We start from the raw sequence: 22,757 nt of genomic DNA, 5'->3' as shown, positions 1-22,757 counted from the left end.
AACGGTGGCAATATGATAAAATATGTCTAAAATTGAAGCTAAATTCATCTAAAATCATAACATGAGTATATAAGGCATAAATCAGGTGATGTCCAAATTAGATTACGGTTTCTGTTCAGTTGATATAAATTGGCCATCTGATGAAATGCACTGGGGTGTCGCATGCATGCATACTTGCAGGCGTATTTCGTGGATCTGATGATATTTGCTTGCATTAAATGAAATTATTGATTATCACTAATATACACATCCAATAAGCGAAAAAAAGAATTAGACACATGCAAACTCTTAAAACATTATGATATGACCTTTCTTTTAAGAAACCATTAAACAGATATTGAGATAACGCCCCTGTCCAAATTATATTCACATGAAGGTGTTCAAAATGTATATTTGATGTCCGAAATGTATAACAAACAGGCAGCTAAAAACGCAATTTTGGCAGCTAATGCTGCAGTTTGTAAGCTTTTTCTCCCCAGATACTCAAATTACAATGAGACATTAAGCATATAAGTATCATAACGTAATAAAATATTAGTATCTAAGGCAGTTAATCGATCGCCGTTTCCAGACATATTCGCATGTTAGCCTGTCCAAAATACATAATTTACCCTATACATTGTTCTAGGCTAACCGGTTTTTAACAGATTACCGTTTCCCCTAGTGAAAACTTCTAAATAATATCAATGATATGCAATGATGGCTGTTCTGGTAGTGTTATTCGAACAACACACCAAGTCGTTCCCATAGGGGACGTTAAACAAATGAAAGATGCTATTATGTAAAAAAAAACTCTGAATATATCGGCATGACTGAATGATAACTTCATGAATGAGAGCAAAACTTTCTTCTTAAAATTAGTATTATATTGCTGTTTGCATTTGGGATGCAAATCTTGACTAAACGTCCTTCAAATGCGGTAAAACAAATCAATCGAAGGACACCTAGCAACGATTGTAGAAATCACCGCCACCCTAACATGAAAATTCTATCTTTGACACCGCATTTCTTGTAAAAAATCTTACTGCATTTGATATTTGAATTTCAAACGCACACAGAAATATTATTAAAACTACCCATATCACTAAAATACGACAACAGGAAGAGAATCAGCATACCAAAATAAGCGAATGGTCAGGTTTCAGTCATTTTGGACAATGTTTGAGGTTTTGCCCGACCTTTGTATGGAGGCCCGCCACTGTGCGGTGGACAGAATAATCTAAAAAGGGCAGTAGGTATGGTGAGTTCAATTTATTAAATTGCCGACTTTGTTCAACCCGGTTCTCGAGCTTAGTAAGTCATCTATAACGGTTCCAATCAAGCAAAAATGGCAATGGGCATTTATTGGAAATTGTCCAATTATTATTTTCGCTCGTGTGACGCCTATTTGGGGATAAATTGGGTCGTAATCAATTAGTGCTGGAGTAATCCACAGACATATTTTTTCATGATGAAAGCAAACTACTAAACTGGAATTCAGGAAATTAATTAAGAGCCATTTATAGATCGAGTTTGATTGTCCGGGGACCGAATAATCGAATCACCCAGATCTGGTCGATAACGAAGCGACAGGATTGTAATCGAAATGCGAAAGCCAATAGAAAATTATTCGACCCGAATAATTGAGACATTTATCCGGATAATCGATTCCCCAGTCAATCTGCATATACCTGGATACTATAGAAGGCCGTCCAGTTTTTGTCAACCTATCTCCATGTGGTTTATCCCAGTCTTCCAACTAATCCCATGCCTCCTCCTCCTATTACCTCGTGATTTAAATTGAAATCGGTGTAAAATTGTTTTTTGGTCAGCCAAATGTCCTTTCAATTGGTTTGTGTTAAATTTTATAATCTTACAATGTAACAAGATTTCATTAGTTTTTGTCTTCCAAAATTCAGAAAAATTGAAAAACATTTCTCCTTTTTTTAGTTGAAAATGAAATGTATTGTTCTTATAAAGTACTAATAAAAAGCTTCCAATTGGATAAGAAATGAAAAAAAAAGTAAACTTTGTTGTTTTATTAATAATTTAAAGCTAGGTTACAATGATGCTACTATACGTGCAAGGAAGATTTAATTTAATCGAAAAAATATTTTAATTACAGTCAGATCTCCATTAACTCGATATTGAAGGGAATATCGATTTAGGGAGGTATCGAGTTAAAGAACACAAAACAAGTGCCATAAAATCTATTTTTTTCTGAAACGAAATATAAAAAAATATCGCATATAATGCAATACGTGACTCTTTGTTGAGTGCATAACAGCTGACAGCACAGTTTTCCTACAAGCTCAGATAGCGATTACAGCAGCATGTTTTTTAATCCTACGACACTTTATCCGGTCACTTCACCTGCCACTGTCGGCTATCTCGATACTCGTCGTCAGGAAAACCAACATACAAAATTTATTCACTCACACGTTTCCTCCCAAAAAGAGGAAAAAAAAAACAGAGTTCAAATTTGGCATACGTCCAGCACAGTCCACTAGTCCAGTGAACAGATATGAATACGGAAATGCTGGATGACGAAAAACAGGGTCTGGTTATGGTACGATAAGTATGGTATGCTTTGATAATGATCGCATTTTCATAAACCGGAACGGCCTGCCGGCAACTATCCCATAACCAATATCGATTTCCATTTTTCATTTCATATTCCTAGCTGGGTACTAGCACACGCAATTATTGCACTGTGACATACTTATTCACGATGGGCGTGGGAGTTGCGCCCATCCGGTTGATGATTGAATTTTTCATAGATTTCTCGGACGGAACGTGCAAATCCTGTGACAAGTTTTTCCTGTCGTGGTTGTCGTGGCTATCAGAAGCCTATACCCGTTACCGGCCTAATAACTGTCATGGAAAATTCATATCTCAAGGTAACAAATCTATTCCGGCTTGAATGGCTCTAATAAACGAGGAATAGGAAACGTTCCTTGCAATGTGGTAAGGCGATGACAATGGCTACTTTCCTGTGGAATGACACTCCAACTTCGCTATATTTCCGATGCCATTAGTCCGAATGACATAGTGGAATTCGATAAAGATACCATTCTAGAGGTAAGCTCATCGCAACGATAGATATCTATACAGTGTTACGTATTTTCCGTGAGATGCCCATTCAGTTGAGAAATTGTGCTATTCCGCTGACAAAGTCAAACAGAAGACAAAGCTTGACGAAAGTTTCACATTGAACTGGATTTGTTCCTGCTGTTGTGCTGAGTGGTAAAAAAAACTTCCCCAAACTTTTCCGTTTTCTCGCATTCAGAACATTGAAGTTTGAATTAATCCACTGTGCGATGGCTAGAGCCTTTCTTAGCTTAGTCAATATTACTTTGATAGTTTTTTCGAAGAAAACTTGAATATTTATGCATGCTGTTTCAAAGAATTATAATTTATATTTTTAAAACAAGTACTGGCATCCTAGCAGTTGATAGATTGCCAAAAGATTTATTTTAAATAGATATATAATTTTTCATATAATCAAAAGTCGGTTTTCTGTTTTGGGGTGGTTTCTTTGATAATGGAGTATAAATCAAACAAAATTGAATGCATTACGTAACTTTTACAGGGCATTGAAGAGATTTGAGACCATATTCAAGTTCTATGAAAACTAGGCTGTCAAAGATAAGTAACCAACTATTCAAAACTACATAAAATAGTGATCGTAGAACGGCTGGAAATGCTAAAATCGTATCAATTTCAATTTCGTATATAAAGCCTGAAATGTTCTCGATTCAAATAAAAACAGATTTTACATTAAGTGTCCTACTAATATTGTTTAGTTTCGCATTCGTTTTGCTTAACCATTATTTTCTCCTGTCTAATGGTGAAGCAAGCGGCGTCGAAGGTGTAGTGGTAAGCGCCTCTCGGGTGACCACGTCTTCCTTTGGAATCGAAGTAATGCCCATGGTCCCGGCCCATGGGTTGAGGGGTTCGATAGGTGTGTAAAATGTTTTCCTGTGCGTCCGTGTTTCGATGACAACTGATGACAAAGGATGTCCAAGTTGACTAAAAATAAGAGGAAGAAGATAGTGAAGCAAAACATAGGCATTTTGCCGCGATCTGTGATAGAGAATATGGTGATAATTCCTCCAGACATTCCTCCAGGGAATTTTCTAGGCACTCCGTCAGGGATATCTCCAGAGATTGATCAAGAGATTTTACTTTAGAAATCTTGCCATTAAATAATTTATATTGTTTCGAAAATCTTTTCAGGAATCCCAAAAATTTCAATAATTTTCTCAAAGATTTCGCCATGAAAAAATTCACAAATTTTTCAGAATTTCTTCCGGGATTCTCAAGGGAACCATGTAATGATTCCCCCAGTCCCAGGGTTTCCTGCAACAATTCCTCCAGGAATTCTCTCAATAATACCTCCAAGGATTGTGAAAGGGATTCCCCAAGGATTCATCCAGGGATTTCTCCAGTGCTTTCACCATAATTCTTCTTGAGATTTCTTCAGGAATACCTGTAGTGAATCCTCTGAAATTCTTCAGGGATGTTTCCAGAGATTTCTCGAAGACTTTTTCCCAAAAACATTACATTAGGAAATAATGCAAAGGTTTTGCGAAAAAAAATCACATATTCTTCAAATTTTTCTTCAAAGATTCCTTTATGTATTCCTCTTAAACCTCCTTAAGAATAAAAATGATTCAATAATACCCTCAGGACTTTTTTCAAGGATTCCCCCAGAGACTTCCTCGAAGCATATTTCCCGGAATTCCTAAAGAAATTATTCAAGCATTTTTTCCAGGAATTCTTCGGGAATTATTTCAAGAGTTCCCCCAAGGATTCTTCCAGGAATTCCAATATTTCCTTCAGGAATTCTTTCAGGGATTACTCCAGAAAATCCTCCAAGAGATTCTTCGGGAATTGCACCAACAATCTTTCCAGATATTCATTTAGGAATTACACCAAGAATTCATCCTAGATTTTTACAGGGATTCCTTCAAAGATTCTTGCGAGGATTTAATGCTTCCACACACTTAAATTATTTTACAGGAATCCGTAAATTTCACCGTAATCACAACAGCTGAACAGTTCAGTAAAATAAAACACCGTAATTCCGTCGAAATTTTTCAAAATAAGACATTTCAGTAATTCCTTCGAAGATTTCACCTGGAAGATGTCTGAATACATCATCTAGAAATTTCTTCAAGGATTCCACTAAGAATTCTCAATGGGAATCCTCCAGAGTTCCACCAGGGATTCCTGCAGGAAAATTTTCTGCTATTTTCCAAGGGATTCCTCCTGGAATTCCTTCAAGAATTTGTCCTGGGATTTGCTATGGAATTACTCCAGAAGTTCCTTTAGGGATTTCTCAACGGATTTCTTTACGAATATTCGAACAGGAAATGATTCAATGATTTTTTTTTCGAAAACTTATCCAAAGAATGCAGTAAATCTTTCAGAGAATTTCTTCAATAAATTCACAGATTTTTCCAAAAGCCTCAGAGTTCCATAAGGAATTGACCATCAGATTTTTTTCCCCCACAGAATTCCTTTGAAAACTCTTTCAGGAATTTTTCAATGGCAATTTCACCACTAAATAATTCAGTTTTTTTTTTCAAAAACTCCTGCAGGGATTTCAGTCATTCCTGCATAGATTTTACCTTGTTATTTTCTAGAAATTTCTTCAAGGATTCCTCTAGAAACTTCCATTATTCCATTCCCTCGGAAATTTATCCATTAGCTACTTAACGTATTTGTCATGGAATTTCTCTAAGAACGTTTCGACAAGAATAAGAGTTATTTTCAAGAACTTCTATATGGATTCCAGTATTTCCTTCAAGAATGTCTGAATTCATCATCTAAGATTCCTCCAAGAATTCTCCATGGGAATTCTCCAGTAAAATTGTCTAGGGATTTCTCCTGGAAGTCTTTCAAGAATTTTCCCTAGGATTTGCTCAGAAATTCCTCCAGAAACTCCTTTGGAGAGTTCTCAACTGATTTCTTCAGGAACATTTGAACAGGAACTGATTCAATGATTTTTTCGAAATCTCATCAAGAGAATGGAGTAAATATTTCAAAGAATTTCGTCAACAAATCACAGATTTTTCCAGAGATTCATCCAAGAAAGCCCACAGGGACTCCGCCAGGGTTCCATAAGGGATTGACCAGCAGATTTTTTAGGGATTCTTTCAGAGGATTCCTTTAAAAACTCCTTCAGGAATTTTTCTAGAGCAATTTCACTACTAAATAATTTAGTTTTTTTTTTTTTGAAAATTCCTGCAGGGATTTCAGTCATTCCTCCACAGAGTTTACCTTGATGTTTTCCAGAAATTTCTTCAAAAACTCTTTCATGGGTTTATTCTAGAATTCTCTTGAATTATTTTAGAAATTCCCTCAGGAATTTCTCTATAAGCTACTTAATAAGCTACGTAATGGATTTCTTCAAAGATTTCACCATGAAAGAAATTCAAGTATTTTCTAGAAATTCCTCCAGGAATACCTCCGGAGGCTCCTCCGAGAATACCTCCTGGGATTTCTCCCAGAGTTTCACCAGTGATTCCGCCAGGGATTCTTTCATAAATACTCCCCAAATATTTTAGAAATTTTTTTCCAGTGATTCCTCCAGAGAACGGTCTTGCTCTGAATTTCTCAATGGATTTTTTCAGGAATTCTTCTAGGGCTTCCTCCAATTTTCCAAGGATTTTACGAGATATTCTTTCCAAAATTCGACTTAAATCTTGTCATAGAATTACTCTAAGAATTTATTCAAGAGAATCTATTAAGAGTTTATAATTTCTGAGATAATACCTATAAAACAACTAGAATATTATCTGAGGAAGTTGCAGAAAATTTTCTGGAGGAGATCTCGGGGGCATCACTTGAGGTATATTTTGAGGAATTACTGTACAAAAATTTCAGTGAAATTACTGATAAATTTTCTGAAGGATTCCTTTAGGAAAATTGTTAAGAATTTTCTTAACACATTTTCAATAGAAGCCTCTGAAAAATTTCTGTAGAAATTTCTTTTCAAATCTGGAGGGATTTATGGAGAAAATCGTCTTGCAGATAACCATTGGTAAATTCTCGAATCCATGTGAGATTTTCTGAAAAAGTACGACAAGGAGTTGCTGAGAAAATCGCTGGAGAAATTCCTGGAGATACATGCAATAGTACCAGGAGTAATTGTAAAATAAATTGGCGACGCGAAAATCGAACTCGATTGCTTGGTCGATCAAAAACCACTCATTCCTTTTTTCAGTCAAAATGGTGTCTAAATTCATTCACAGTCAACCCTGGTGCAAAATTCTGGGTTGCATCAGAACTACCTTCAGAGATTGTTACACGACTATTCTACAGGTTCTTCAGAAATTCTTCTAGTATTTTCTTCAGAAATGTCTATTGGAATATTTGAGAGATCAGGAGAAATTACTGAATAATTTGAGAAATTCGTCCATAAATGATTTGGGAAGCTAGGAGAGGCCTCAAGTCTAAAATTGACACAAGTGATAAAATGGGTTAGGAATCTTCAAATGTACTAGCTCTTCAAAAATTGATCTTTGCTGGAATTCAAAGGAACATGCGGACATCCTTATTACTGAACAAGGAGGTTCTTGTTGGGAAAGCTTTTGTTGCTAATAAGAAGCCCCGGGTTTTTCGTAGTCACCTGTAGTCCTTCGTTGAGTTGATTCTCTGAAAAGGGTCAGACTTCTATAACCTAATTGATTCCTTCAGATGTTTCTAAGGAAACAAAGCAAGAACAGTATGGAAATTGAGTAATACGACATGCACTACGCTAAGGAAACGGATGATGTCACAATAGATCTGAAAACGGGTCCGCCACTACGAGCCCGAACGGAATAAAAATTCTTGAGCACTATTATTATTACCTCCAGAAATTTCCACAGAGAATACTCTGAAAAATGTTGCTAGTACTTTATCAATATTTCCTCCAGAAATATGTCACCGATTTCTCCTACATTTCCTAATTCTGCCAAGAAAATCATCAAAGGTTTAGCCAAGAATTTATTGTAAAAATTTGTAATTTTCCCAGAAACCCTTAAAGAATTCCATCAGGTATTCCAACGTCGGTTACCAGTTATTCTTCCAGCAGATTCCGTATGGATTTTCTCAAGAATTCATCCACGGTTAATCCAAGACATTGCTCCAAGGCTTATTTCAGGAAATCTATTTGGAACTCTTTCAGACATTCCTCGAAAATTTAACCAAGCAAATTCCTTCGAAAATTTCTCTAGGAATTTCTCTAACATTTCAGCCAAGGATTTCTGCTGCAGTTTTTCCAAACATTTATTGAGTAATTTCTTTAGTGAAATCTCCATGAAACTCCAAGCTTCACCTGAGGTCACACACTACATACATCAATTATTCTAGTATTTTTTCCGATTATTCCTATACAGTTTTAAAGACTCCAATATATTCAAGCAATATATTCAGAAACTTCAACTGAATTATATCTTGAGATTCGTTTGAATATTTTTCCATAATTTTGCATAGCTTTCAAAATTACCGTAAAACGGGGTAACTTTGATAGTTTTTTCGAAGAAAACTTGCATATTTATGCATGCTGTTCCAAAGAATAATAATTTATATTTTTAAAATAAGTACTGGCATCGTAGCTATCGATTGCAGTCGATAGATTTCCAAAAGATTTATTATGAATGGATATATAATTATTCATGTAATCGAAAATTGGTTTTCTGTTTTGGGGTAACTTTGATAATGGAGTATGAATCGAACAAAATTGAATGAATAACGAACATTTGTAGGGCATTGCATACCTCTAGGCGCTTAACGTTATATGGAAATTTCTGACTTAGATTACAAAAATGGTCCCAGTTTGTGGCTGTCAAAGATAAGTGGCAAACTATTCAAAACTACATCAAATAGTGATCGTAGCACAGATTGTTTGAAAGCGTTTCGAAAATGCTAAAATTGTGTCAATTTTTAATATTCGTATAACAAGCCTCAAATGCACTTGATTTCAATGAAAATAGCTTTGACATGAAGTGTCATAAAATTACTCTTTACTTTTGCATTTGTTTTGCTTAACTGATTAACAGAAACTTCGTTATTTCGTTTAATATGTTGTGGGTCTCACACTATCAAAGTTACCCGCATTGTCAAAGTTACCCCGTTTTACGGTACCTATAAAATCCGTCAAGACTTCTTCAATAGCCTATGAGTTATTTTTGAGCTCCTTTCACAATTAATTAACTCATTACGCGTGGTAAAGATGGAAAAAATATGATTGAAATTATGAAAAAAAATCCTCGCGCTCAGATGCGATTCGTACTTACGACTCTTGTATGCAAGACGGGTGCTTTACCAATTAATCTACCGAGCCACTTGTTGACCCAATAACTCAGAAGGTTACAAGTTTAGAATTTAAACCCAACAGTTCATACAGACTCTTTTCATTACTTAGAAGAAACTTAGAAGCTACCCGACCTATAATTCTTAGCAACACTTCACAATGATTTTCTTATCCGTGCTCGCTGAAAAACTATTTTTCCTTGCCCACGGTCTCAGTTGTAATGGGACTCGCTAATCGAAAACTGTAAGAACGAAAGCACAAAGGATGAACTCCGTCTCATTTAAATTGCAAATTGATCGTTCGAGCTTACCATCGCTAATGGTCGCCGACACCACCACCGAGTATGGGCACTGACTTATGCCATGTTTTGTCACAGTAGCGGCACTATCTCTCTCGGATCACCGCGTCCATCGGACAGGGAAAAATTGGAATCACACTTTTTCCCTGTTGCAATGTGTCGCGCTTCGGGCGCTCCCGGGAAAGCGTTTGAGGTTGAATAATGAATGAGTTTAATCACCGTTCACTCAGAATCACCCCTCTTCTCCTCTTACCATACCGTTCGTTGCCTGGAGCTTTAGAAATGCACGGTAATTAGTTGCGTCAGGATTAGCTTCCGGGGCTGGGATTGAATGAAATGAGCGGAAATTGGCTGATTTCAGCGAGTTTGTGACGTAATTGATGATATTAAGCCCAATTGAAGCGCTCGTTGCTTTGGAGGATGATTGCAATTTTTTTAATTATGTCAATGAAGAATTTCTGATGTTGATTTTGTAAGAATTTCAGGAGGTTATTAAAGGGTTTTAAAGCTGTTCTCAGGGATACCTCTGTGCGGCGACAAAACTGTACGTTTGTTTGAAGTCGTCTTGATTCTTGAAAGGTCTCTCAGTCACCCGAATAAATTAAAAATGGGGGAGTAGCAATTATCATTCATAGGCGTAGAAACCATCAACTTTTTTCGTCATTTAAAACCAAAGTTTTTGAAACTTTGGGTGTTTTTGTTGAAACACAGATTGGTAAATATACTTTCACAGCTGCCTATTTGTCTTTCAATGCATTGGGCAACAAGTTAATTTGTTTCATAATGACTTCCGGAAATTGATTAGTCATTTTTTTGTCATTGGCGATTTTAATGTAAAGCAGCGCTCATAGAATAATTCGCAAAGTAATTCCAAAGGCAGACGAGTGTTCTTCAGGATATTTTTCATTTCAATACCCTGATCCTACTTGTTTTTCCTCTTCTCCGATTATTCATGATTTTGATTCTGATCATGTTCCTTTTACATTTCAAATATCCCAGGAAGCGATCTCAATCCTATAATATGCAATACATATGCAACATATAATTTCAACGCACTCGCTATCCTGCTATGAAAATTATATGGATTGTCTTCAAAAAGAAATCAAAAAATGTTTTTCTCAATTAAGAAACAACAATTTCGAAAATAAAGTTTCTGAAAAGCACCTAGAAGCAGCAAGAAATTAATGTGATATTTGAAATGAAACTTAAAAAGGAATTAAAAGCTAAAGAAAATGGTTTTCCGGAACAACTAACTCATAACTTTTGTTGCGGAAACTCGTTGTTTTCAATAAAATAATATTCATTGTTCATACATATTATCATCGTTCGCCTGACTAGCTCGACATTTTCGGAAGAAATTTCGAATGACAAGGGTCTAGCACTTGTAAAACACGATTGTTCCACGAAGAGCAGTAAATTGTATTACATCACCACAAAGACGGCAAACCAGATGGAAAGAAAACACCGGTAGCAAGCCCTCCAATACCTTGTTCTGAAAACTCGAACAAAGAAAAGATTTCCATGCTTCAAAGGCAGGGTGAATGGAACAAGCCAGGAAGGACCACAAGCCTCCTCACGATGTGCTTTATTCGCATAAAAGCTCTGAAGGGGTGAAAAATGCTGTCCTTTTCATTGGTTACCCGGAAGCCGCGCTCTCGCTACATACTTGAATAGGCTTTAATCTAAAACTCACCGTTGAACAAGTGAACGATTTTGTCCGTGTGGTTTCCTGAATATACGTATGTATAGTCCAATGCAAAAGTCCTAAACTTTTACCATATATCCCGTCGCAAGCTGCGCCCACTTTTCCATTGAGAAAGGCTTGGACTCGGATGAAAAAGAAAGAAACAAAAGATAAAACACCACACTCGCAGGCAAAAGTCAGCTTAGAGCGATCCACTTGGATGAAGAGGTTTTGTAGGGCACAGCGTAAATGAAACAAGAACTTTTCAAGCACATCACTACAGTAATCACCCCATGGAATGGTGCTTCTGTACGCATTTTTCCAGCATATGCTACTTTAGAATAGTTTTCCTTTTAAAAACTCAATGGAAAATCCGATTCAAAGCAGAAGGATTACTCTTCGAGGCATGGCAAAGTGTAGAAAATTTGGTATCTGTATGGAGTTTCTTCAGCAAGACCAGGCTGAGGGTCGTGGGTTCGAATCCCACCGGTCGAAGATGTTTTCGGGTTGGAAATTTTCTTTTTCTTCAGATTTTTATAAAAGTTTCATAATTTATTCCAAATGATTCAATCTCGAGAAAATACGCGAATGTTTATCAATTTGAACCGAACTACTCTACTTCAATAAGCTGAAACTGAGCAAAAAACATTTTTTTTAATAATTACAAACAATGTTGCTCTGTAACGGAATCCTATTAGAACCCTCAATCAATGTTTATGTAGGATTGATACAAAATCTTTAGCAATGTTCCACAGAATATTAGTCAGAATTACCAATGAATCTGGAAAATTGTTGTCACAAAATTCTATACTGGGTTTGTACATAATCCAAAGTGAACTTCCGTCAGCATTCTCAGATTTCAGAACAGGATTTTGAAATGAAGCTCTGGTGATTTTCTGACATAACTGTAGGCAAAAATCTTTCAAAAGTTTGGAAAATTTTGAGAAGAATTCCTATAAAATCATTTTTACAGAATCCAGAAAAATTTTATTGGAAAAATTATGGACTTGGCGCAATTGAATCCGGAACAAATTCGCATATAATCGAAAGTGTGATGTTCCAGAGTAATTTTTTACACTTTAAATAGCTTGTCCACTGGCTGACGGTTTGATTTCACAAAAATCTCGGTACACTTGAAAACAAAAAAAAAATTAAGCCCGCCGTATTATGTGCCCGTAACAGTATTATGTGTTTCTGATATTTGAACCAAAGTTCGAAAAAGTTGGACAGGCTTGATTTAAATCAAGAAATAAAAATCAATTATTAGTGATTTTGTGAAATGAAACTGATTTTAAAGCGAGGGTGGATTACGATACCGCACGGTACGTCTCCATCCTTCCTTTCCACGGCAATGAAAAGGTCTTTGTAAAGTTGGTATGTGTGAATGTGTAGTCATCATCATAGCCCGGTGGTGACGTTAAATATGGTCACGGGTACTAGAGCACGTGCTCTTGATGATGTTTACACTGTAATTGTTTTAAATGACGGTTGACTTCACATGAAGGAGCACGTTATAAGTATTGCTACACTAATTGTGGAAGCGATGTTTTACGAAAAATGATTTTGATTTTTATGAAGTACAAATTTCAACAATTACAACATTATTTATGACTACCTTGGTTGTTCAATGAACCATATTTTGCTCCACGTTGCTAATTCATGTTCAGAATCTGATTGTCCTTTCGAACTTTTAGCTCATTTCGATGAAAACAGCTCATCTAACATTTTAAAGCTTCAAACACAGATAAACAGATGTAACAAATTCCATCAAAATCCATCGCCCAGTACACACCGTCATTATTCATTATTTAGTTACATTTAAACAGATAACACTGAATCAAGAATTTCACGCCACAATACTCGGTTCGTGGCCGCATCTCTCCATCCTCGGTTCTGCCCACGCTCGCCAAATCGATGCGCACTTGATTCGCCCACTTAGGTCGCTGCGCTCCACGCCTTCTTGTACCAACCGGATCGGACGCATCACCATCTTTGCAGGGTTGCTGTCTGGCACTCTTACAACATGCCCTGCCCTTCGTATCTTTCCAGTTTTGGCCACCTTCTGGATACTGGGTTCGGCGTAGAATTGGGCGAGATCTTGGTTCATCCTTCGCCGCCACACACCGTTTTCCTGCCCACCGCCATAGATTGTCCTAAGTACCCGACGTTCAAAGACTCCAAGTGCTTGCAAGTCCTCCTCGAGCATCGTCCACGTTTCATGCCCGTAGAGGACTACTGGCCTTATGAGCGTTTTGTACATGGTACATTTGGTGCGGGCGTGAATCTTTTTTGATCCAAGCCTCTTCTGGAGGCCATAGTAGGCCCGACTTCCACTGATGATGCGCCTCCATATTTTACGGCTAACGTTATTGTCAGCCGTCAGCAAGGATCCAAGGTAGAAGAACTCGCCGACCACCTCGAACGTGTCTCCGTCTATCGTAACACTGCTACCTAGGCGAGCCCTGTCGCGTTGGCCCCACCAGCTAGCATGTACTTTGTTTTGGACGCATTCACCACCAGTCCAACTTTTGCTGCCTCGCGTTTCAGGCGGATGAACAGCTCTGCCACCTTTTCAAATGTTCGGCCAATATCATCCGCGAAGCAAATAAATTGACTGGATCTCGTAAAAATCGTACTCTGGCTCTCCGCATAAAACCTTCTAGCGCAATATTGAACAACAGGCACGAAAGTCCATAACTTTGCGGTCGATAACATCGTATACCGCCTTAAAATCGATGGAAAGGTGATGCGTTGGGACCTGGTATTCACGGCATTTTTAGAGGATTTTCCGTACAGTAAAGATCTGGTCCGATGTCGATCGGCCGTCAACGAAGTCGGCTTGATAACTTCCCACGAATTTGTTTACAACAGGTGACAGACGACGGAAGATGATCTGGTATAATACTTTGTAGGCGCATTTAGAATGGTGATCGGTCGAAAGTTCTCACAATTTAACTTGTCGCCTTTCTTGTAGATGGGGCATATTGCTCCTTCCTTCCACTCCCAGATTCCTGTGTTTCCCAGATTGTGCCTATCAGCCGATGCAGACAATTGGCCAACCTCTCCGGGCCCATCTTTATGAGTTCAGCTCCGATACCATACTCACCAGCAGCTTTATTGTTCATAAGCTGGTGAATGGCATCCTTAACCTCTCTCAAAGTTTGGCTGGTTGGTTTCCATCTTCCGCAGTACTGACGAAGGCATTTTCTCCGTTGTCCCGTCCTTCATTGCCTGTGCTCTCAGAGCCATTCAGGTGTTCGTCGAAGTGCTGCTTCCACCTTTCGATCACCTCACGCAAGTCCGTCAAAATTCTCCCATCCTTATCCCTGCACATCTCGGCTCACAGCACGAAGTCGTTGCGGGATGCGTTGAGCTTCTGATAAAACTTACGTGTTTCTTGAGACCGGAACAGCTGCTTCATCTTCTCGCATTCCGCCTCCTCCATGTGGCGTTTTCTCTCCCGAAAGAGGCGGGTCTGCTGTTGCTGTTTCCGTTTATAACGTTCAACGTTCTGACGGGTCCGTTGCTGTAAGCATGACCACCCGCGCTGCATTATTCTCCTTCAGAATCTGCCTACATTCCTCGTCGAACCAATTGTTCCATCGACTCCGTCCCACGTATCCAACGTTGCTCTCAGCTGCATTGTTGATGGCTGCTTTTACTGTTCTCCAGCAGTCCTCAAAAGAAGCTTCATCCAGCTCACCCTAATCCGGTGATGTAGCCTCGAGGTGCTGCGCGTACGCTCTAGGTCATACCGGGGAAGCCGTCGGTACTACACGTTGTTAACGGCGAGAGTTTTGGGCGCAGTTCAACCATCACCAGACAGTGGTCAGAGTCGATGTTAGCGCCACGATAGGTCCTGACGTCTATAATGTCGGAGAATTGCCATCCATTAATCAGAACGTGGTCGATTTGTGATTCTGTCTGCTGTGGTGATCTCCAGGTGTATCGGTATGAAAGGCTGTGCTGGAATTAGGTGCTACGAATGGCCATATTCTTGGAGGCGGCGAAATCGATTAGTCGTAAGCCGTTTTTCTTCGTCAGCCGGTGGGCGCTGAACTTACCAATCGTCGGTTTGAACTCCTCCTCCTGGCCAATCTGAGCGCTTAGATCTCCTATGATGAGTTTGACGTCGTAGCTTGGGTAGCTGTCATACTCGCGTTCGAGCTGCGTGTAAAAAGCGTCTTTATCATTATCAGTGCTTCGGGAGTGAGGGCTGTGCACGTTTATTATGCTGAAGTTTAAGAACCAGCCTTTGAACCTCAACTTGGTTACCCGATCTTCCCCAAAGTTACTCGTACCCCGGCCAGTACTACGAGGTGGTAGGGATAGGAGTTGAAATAGGGGTTTACTTATTCCAGCAGGTACGCAAGGTACCAAAGGTACGCCATGCCCAGCCATTTACCGTGCCAACACGCATGACATTTAGCGTTCGTGGAAGGTAACGAGCACACACCACCCACTGTTTGTCACACCTTGTAACACTCGCTGACACATTCTTATTCTGATCAAGGCAATTATATATGCCCAAAGTTTCGGAAATCATTCCGAAGATTTTTTCAGAAGTTCGTTTCGGGATTATCTTCTATCTATTTCTCTATATAAATAAAAATGGAATGGTGTTTGTATGTCACGAAATAACTTGACAACGAATCAATCGATTTATTTGATTCTTTCATAGTTAGGTTCTTGAAGTGTTCCGACGTGTTAGTGTGTACAAAAAGTCTTGAAAATTGGGAAAACCAAAGGTAGAAAACTGACATTTAGTTAGTATAAATTTGTTGGACATTAGAAAACAGTCTACTTCGGCATAAAACAAGGTTTGTCAGGTCAACTACTTCTTCTTCTTCTTTCTGGCGTTACGTCCTCACTGGGACAGAGCCTGCTTCTCAGCTTAGTGTTCTAGTGTACTATGTCAATAACCATTTTTGCATGTATATATCGTGTAGCAGGTACGAAGATACTCTATGCCCTGGGAGGTCGAGGAAATTTCCAACCCGAAAAGATCCTCGACCGGTGGGATTCGAACCCACGACGCTCAGCTTGGTCATGCTAAACAGCTGCGCGTTTACCGATACGGCTATCTGGGCCCAAGGTCAACTAGTAATCAGTAAATATCTTCCTGGAATTCCTTCAAGAACTTTCCTAAGAAATTTCACCAATTTTGTTCTAAATACCTCAAGAATCCAACCTAGATTTTCCCAATAATAACCAAAAAATTACATAAAAGATCATCTAGAATTTTGACTAAGATTCTTTCAGAAGTCCTAAGGCAGCGTCAATTTATTACGTAAAGCTGAAACTGAAAATGTTTGACCTCCTTCCCCACATTCGTAATGCTTATTGTAGGAAAATTTCAATTTTTTGTATGAGCCGAACGTTTGAGTCTGCTCCCCCTTCCCCTAGAGAGCGTTACGTAATTTGTGGACGGCGCCTAAGCTCTCTAGGATTTTATCCAGTGATCGATCCATCGATTTTCAAAAATTCAACTAATAGCTTCTCCACAGATGCCTCCAGGAATTTCCTAGGGTTTGTCTTTTAGGATTTCAATTTGGAATTTCTCTAAGAATACCGTGTTTGAGGTTATGGCTTACAGTCTTAAATAAAACTTAAAAAGGCACAATACATGTACTTGTTTTTAATTAATTATGAATCGTGGTTTACGGCTAATCAACCGATTGGAAGTTTAACAACAACCGAAAAGCTAAACATTTCATATACTTAGAAATTGAATTAAATGGATAAATTGAAGTGAAGTTTTGCGAAAAAGTTACACGTCTTCTCGGTGAGAATCGAATTCACGACTCCCTGATCTCTAGTTAGGGCGCGTTACCCAAATCCGTTATGAGTTTTATTTAAGACTGAAAGCCATAACCTCAAACATCAACATAACATTCGCACCTCCAAGAAAGTTCTAAGAATACTTTCAGGAATTAATTATGAGGATCATCCTGTAAAAAAAATCAGTAATTCTTTGCGATATTTCCCAAGAAAGTTTTCAAAGATTTTTTTTCAGGCGTTCTTTTAAGAATGTCTCCAGAGAAATTCCAAGAAAATTTTTCAGAAATAATTAGATATTTTTTTTGAATCCGTAAGATGTTTCTAAACAAAAATCTTAAGTGACCTCTGATGAAGCTGGTTACACTATACTAGTTCTAAAAACATCTTTAATGAACAAGGATCGCTGAAAGAACTGGACTTTGTAGGATGTTTACGAAAATTTCCTAGATAAATTGCTAAAAAAATTTTTGGAAGAAAAATTAAAGTTATGGGAACTTTAGAAGAAAATTCCTACAGAAGTCACTTATTGTAGTCCAGATGAAATATCAGGAGAAATCCTGAAGCTTTTCTTTGAGGAATCTGAAATATTGCTGCTCGCATTTGAGATGCAAATCTTGACTAAACAACCTTCAAATGCGGAAACACAAAACAATCAAAGGACACCTAGCAACGATTGTATAAATCAAGGCCGACCTAGCAAGAAAAATCTATCTTTGACATCGCATTTCTTGAGAAAAATCTTACCGCATTTGGTGTTCCCGCATTTGATATTTGCATTTCAAATGCACACAGCAATAAAATTCTTGAAGAACTTTGATAATAAAATATCGAGCTGTTTAGAGGAATACCTATAAATAAATGCAAACCGAATATAGTACTATACCATCTAATTCCACTAGAGTTTGTGTCCTTTGACAGATATTCGTAATAGAAGAAAACAAAATACGTTGTTTCTTCCCACGTGTAATCTTACTCTTTCGTTGTGTCTTTTTCCGGTTCCTGTGCGTGACGTTAAAATAACGTATTTCATCGCACGAAGGAAATCGAAAGAATTTTTGACGTACACAGTGAAACATATCATGACATACAAACAAAAAAACAAAATTTATTGTTCCAGTTTTCTAAAGTTGAACATTTTTACACAAATTATCAACTTCATTGATTTCAAAGTAAAAGCACAATTATTTTTGCTGTGCTGTTCCCCAGGACTTAAATCGCTTCAAGAAGCGTGAGTTTTATTGAAGGGTGGTAAATTTCTGGTTTCAGGAAACGCAGCCCGAGTCGTGCGTGTCACACCGCTCCGGCAGAATGTTTTTGGAGCTATCAAATCAATCCGGTGCTCAGGCCTCTTTTAAAGCGGCCTGCGTACACATCGTTAGGAAGGACAAACAAACGACTTCTAATGTAGCGTGATGTGTGTTCATGTATGCACAGTTACACGTTCCGAAAGGAGAGTTTGTTTAGTACTGCGTGAAATTACTTTGAAATGAAAAATGTAATTTGAGAAACAAACATTGACACATGACATTAAACCTGAAACTATTACGATCAATAACTATCAAACAACTATCAAACCATGTTTAACGAATGTTTAGTTTATAGATAAGATCGATGAAAACGTATTATAGCTATAAAACTAGTTGAAAAACACCTTCATTCAAAAACAAATCCTAAAATCCTGAAAAATGCAATCTATGCATACAAGGCACTAATTTCTGCACGTCACATGAAACGTTTGCACTAATGAATAGAAACTAGATTCTAGTTCTAGTAGAACTAGACTCGCGTGAAAGTCAACCGCCTTCCCGAACAGGACTCAATTGAATTTCCGCCAACTCCTGTCTCTCATCACTATGTGCTACTATAAGCAAACACGGGTCGTTTGAAGCTCTATCCAATTTAATTTTATCCGACCACGTCCATACGATGTCAAATCGAGTCCTTTGCTCTTATGAACACTAGGGCGATTCAAAATTCAAAACTGTTTGAAAATTTCATCTCCTTTATGTGTTTTACAATCTCCAAGGGAAACCAAATTGAGCACCATACCATTTAATTCCACTAGAGTTTGATTCCTTTGCCAGAAACACGTATTTCGTCCTCAACTGTAAGGCCGTCTTCAGTGTCGTGTACTAGATTCGACTTGTCAGTTGAGTGTCAGCTACCCGCATCCAATATAAAAAGACTACAAGTTGTCAAACGGGAACTGGATTCTATTCTTGGCCCTTTTTATTCATTTAGGCATTGGGGTTTTTTTAAAGCTTCTTTTTTGAGTTCATATTTTGCCAATATATGCTAAAGTGCTCAAATTGCATAGTTTCAATTCGGCCGAGAAAAACCTCCGTGCCAAAGTGAATCATGGAAGTGTCCAAGTAGCTCTACACCCTATCTGCCAAAAATAAACAATTGGGGCTGAATTGAAAGGTACAATACCTTAATCTACCTTTTTGACGATCTCAATTAGCATTCTGCTCAGAGGGTATTATTGAATATAATACTAACATACAAAGTACGATTGACTCATTGCCTTTTGAATGAGCCAAAGAGAGTTTAAATTGAACGAGAATATATATGGACAATCAACTTTTGTATGTTTTTTCAGGGAGTAACCCTAAAATTTCGCACTGTACTGTGTATTTGTACTTACATTACAGTACTAATGTTTTTGAACATTTTTCAAAACTTCTCCATAGTAATTTCCATATAAACCTACTTTGTTTTTGGGTCACTTTTAAGCCAGAACACTATTTTTATCATCATTTATCATTTTTATCAAACTTTTTTTTAAATTCGAACCGCCCTTATGAACAAATGCATACATGCACCATCTCCGCGCCGCGGTTTGTCTCTCTACCATAGAAAATAATCATACATTCTCTTCCTGGTCCTGTTGGACTTTTTTTTTTGCAGTACGGTACCGGCACTAATGGCTCCCGACATCAGCTTCAGTACCATGCGGTGCATCATCCTCCTCCGGCCGTGGTCCACCACCAGCAGCAACAGCAACACCGGAAGCACCAACAGACACACGACCAACAGCTTCAGCATAAAGCCATTAAGAATAGCACTAGCAACCAATATCAGATAGACATGGACTACATGAAGCACCGCATGGAGGATCGTGTGACACGCTTGAACGACAAGTGCAACGAGTATAGATTAAACGAACCGAGTAAGTACGATGGCCTTCATTGCTACGGGGAAAATGTTCTAGCGCTTCCCGAATCTTCCAGAGCAAAATTACAAGCCCAAAGCGTGGGAGTATCTCATCAACCGGGAGTACCATCTGGTGTGGTGCAACGTGTTCAAGGCGGCGTCCACCTCGTGGATGTACAACTTCAACCTGCTGGCCGGCTACACGCCGGAGTTCCTCAAAAAGACCAAAGACGTGCCGCTGCAGCTTGCCCGGCAGAGGTATCCAAGGCCCTCGGTGGATGCGGTGAGTAGATGTGGGACTACTGACAGGGATCGTCGAATTATTACATGAGGTGTTGAGGGCTGTCCTTACAATACGTAGATTCTTTGATGGCAGCCTTAAAGGATTGTTTGCGAAAAATATTAAGCTGAAAGAAGCCATAATATAATATCTGGTCTAGTTCCTTGAGAAAGACTAAAAAACTTCTGAATTTGTGGAATCAGTTCAGTACAGGGCTGGCTAACACACGACCCGCGGGCCGCATTCAACTTCTTTCATTTTTTGCGGCCCTCGAAGTGTTTGAAGACTCTTCTCATATCTGGCTATTTGACTGTTGTACCTATTGAAGTTGAAGCATATCATGTCTAACTATTTCTTCTTTAGATTAAATTAAGTTAAAGTCGAGACTAGTAGGTACACGCTATTGAAGACGGCCTTATAGTTGAGATCGAAATATGGGTATATGTCAAAGGATATAAACTCTAGTGAAATCAATTGGTATAACACTAAATTCGTTTTTCACTTACTGATATTTCAGTTTGATTATTGTAGATTCTTAGTAGGTAGTTACATTCCCAGCATTCTACTTTGGGGTTTTAAGAATCATTAAAATGGTTCTACACATAAATCTTCATATTTTCATATTTTATTCGGATTGTAAGATTAACTTCTCTTTCATGAAGGGAATCACTGCTTGATAGAACACAATGTGAAAAATTCGTTATATAAATTTCTCAACTATCTGAAATTCTGCAGAAAATTTTATCTTCTGAGTTATGGTAGATGAATTCGTTAGGGATGTTTAAGATCTACGGTATGTTAGTTTGGCTTCCTCAGTCATAGGAAAATCAAAACACACGGTTTTGATTCTACAAAGAATGAGAAAGACAAACTAACAAAGTATAAATTCTATATATAATTCTTGTTTGAATACATTCAGGGATTCCTTCGTAATGTTAACCAGAAACGCTACTAAAACCCAATATGTTCCAAGCATTATTTTTGAAATTTTTGCAGAATATTCATATAACCAGCGCTGGGAATGGTAATAGTAGTAGGCTTGAATTTCGCGAAAATCGCGTGACTCTCTCACTACAGCAGTTTAAAATCGTGAATCTCATCAAGTAGCCTATATAGGGTACATGATTTTCTCTAAATCAGTAGTGTCATTGAAGGCTCTAAATGCGGGAAATAGAACATTTTTCTACAGTAATTTTGGGTTGCCCTTAGCAACGGGTGTTTTGCAATTTTCAAGGCTTTAAACCTACAGCAGCGATGGGCGTGAGTTTCACTGGCTTCGCTGACTGTGATTGGCTTTGTTTGACAACTGTAGAGTGAATTTCAGATTTTTTCCCAACCCTGCATATTACTACAAGAAATTCCCTAGAAATTATAGGTATTTTTTTAATTCGGATTTGGAAATTGATTAATTAGTTGAAACCAGCCTCAAATGCTGATTGAGTCATTTTTCCACCTCGACCTCTCCGTCATCAAGGACAAATACCGTTAGGTGCCGTAAGTCAGCGCAGTTAAGAAATAAAATGATTCTAATGGTTAATTTAAAATTAATATTGCAACAATAAAAGAGCTTTATGAGTAGATCGCTTGCAGATCTGTTTGGGATTATGGGAAAAATATAAACTAGACCAGGGGTTTTCAGCCTTTGTGACTCGCGGAGCACTTCTTGAAATGAAATTCTTGTGCGGAGCACCTGTTCTTCAACTTCACTCCGTTTCAAATAGTGATTTTCGCAGTCTAGTTCCTCGATTCCACCTCGACCGATTCTGTAATTCCTACGAAAACCGTAAATTAAGCTTTGTATGAGTCAAATTTTCAGAAATTTTGATTTTATTCCAGTCTAAAACTATTTTTTTATTTGATTGAGCACACTTCCTTATTTCAAGGTTGAACAATTGGACATCTAAATGAAATTATATATGGGATTTTGTTAAATATTTGATTCGTGGCTTGAAAACGGCAGGTTTGCTTTGGGTGGAAAATTTCCGATGTTTGTTAGCTCGAACAGTTGAGCGAGTGTCTTTAGCGAAATATTTTCTTTATATATCTTCATTAATGTGTCCGAATCCGGTTTACCGCAAGTCCAGAACTCTCGGAAATATTCATTATATTATTTTTTTTTTTTTCTATCTTTATTAACGAGATTTTTAGCCCTGGACTAGTTCATCTCGGGACCAACGGCTTTACTTCCCTTCCGAAGGAAGTCGTCACTGATTTTTTTTTGTGACTATCTCGGGGATGGGATTCGATCCCAGGTCCTCGGCGTGAGAGGCGT

The 22,757-nt window shown here is 38.1% G+C and overlaps 2 protein-coding genes across 6 annotated transcripts in view; one reads left to right on the top strand and one right to left on the bottom strand.

Moving 5' to 3' along the window:
• LOC5579864 overlaps positions 1–22,757 on the bottom strand; it is a 90,025-nt gene that overhangs the window by 54,019 nt on the left and 13,249 nt on the right. The window lies entirely within an intron of this gene.
• LOC5579865 (carbohydrate sulfotransferase 11) overlaps positions 1–22,757 on the top strand; it is an 88,260-nt gene that overhangs the window by 53,243 nt on the left and 12,260 nt on the right. For all 5 annotated transcript variants that reach the window (XM_021839861.1, XM_021839863.1, XM_021839862.1 and 2 more), the window contains exons 3-4: positions 19,960–20,221; positions 20,283–20,488. In XM_021839861.1, coding sequence (XP_021695553.1) covers positions 19,960–20,221; positions 20,283–20,488 — 468 coding nt within the window. The remainder of the gene's footprint in view (positions 1–19,959; positions 20,222–20,282; positions 20,489–22,757) is intronic.

Source organism: Aedes aegypti, chromosome 2 (assembly GCF_002204515.2).
Source record: "Aedes aegypti strain LVP_AGWG chromosome 2, AaegL5.0 Primary Assembly, whole genome shotgun sequence".
Lineage (NCBI taxonomy): Eukaryota > Metazoa > Arthropoda > Insecta > Diptera > Culicidae > Aedes > Aedes aegypti.
This window is presented reverse-complemented; position numbering and strand designations above follow the sequence as displayed.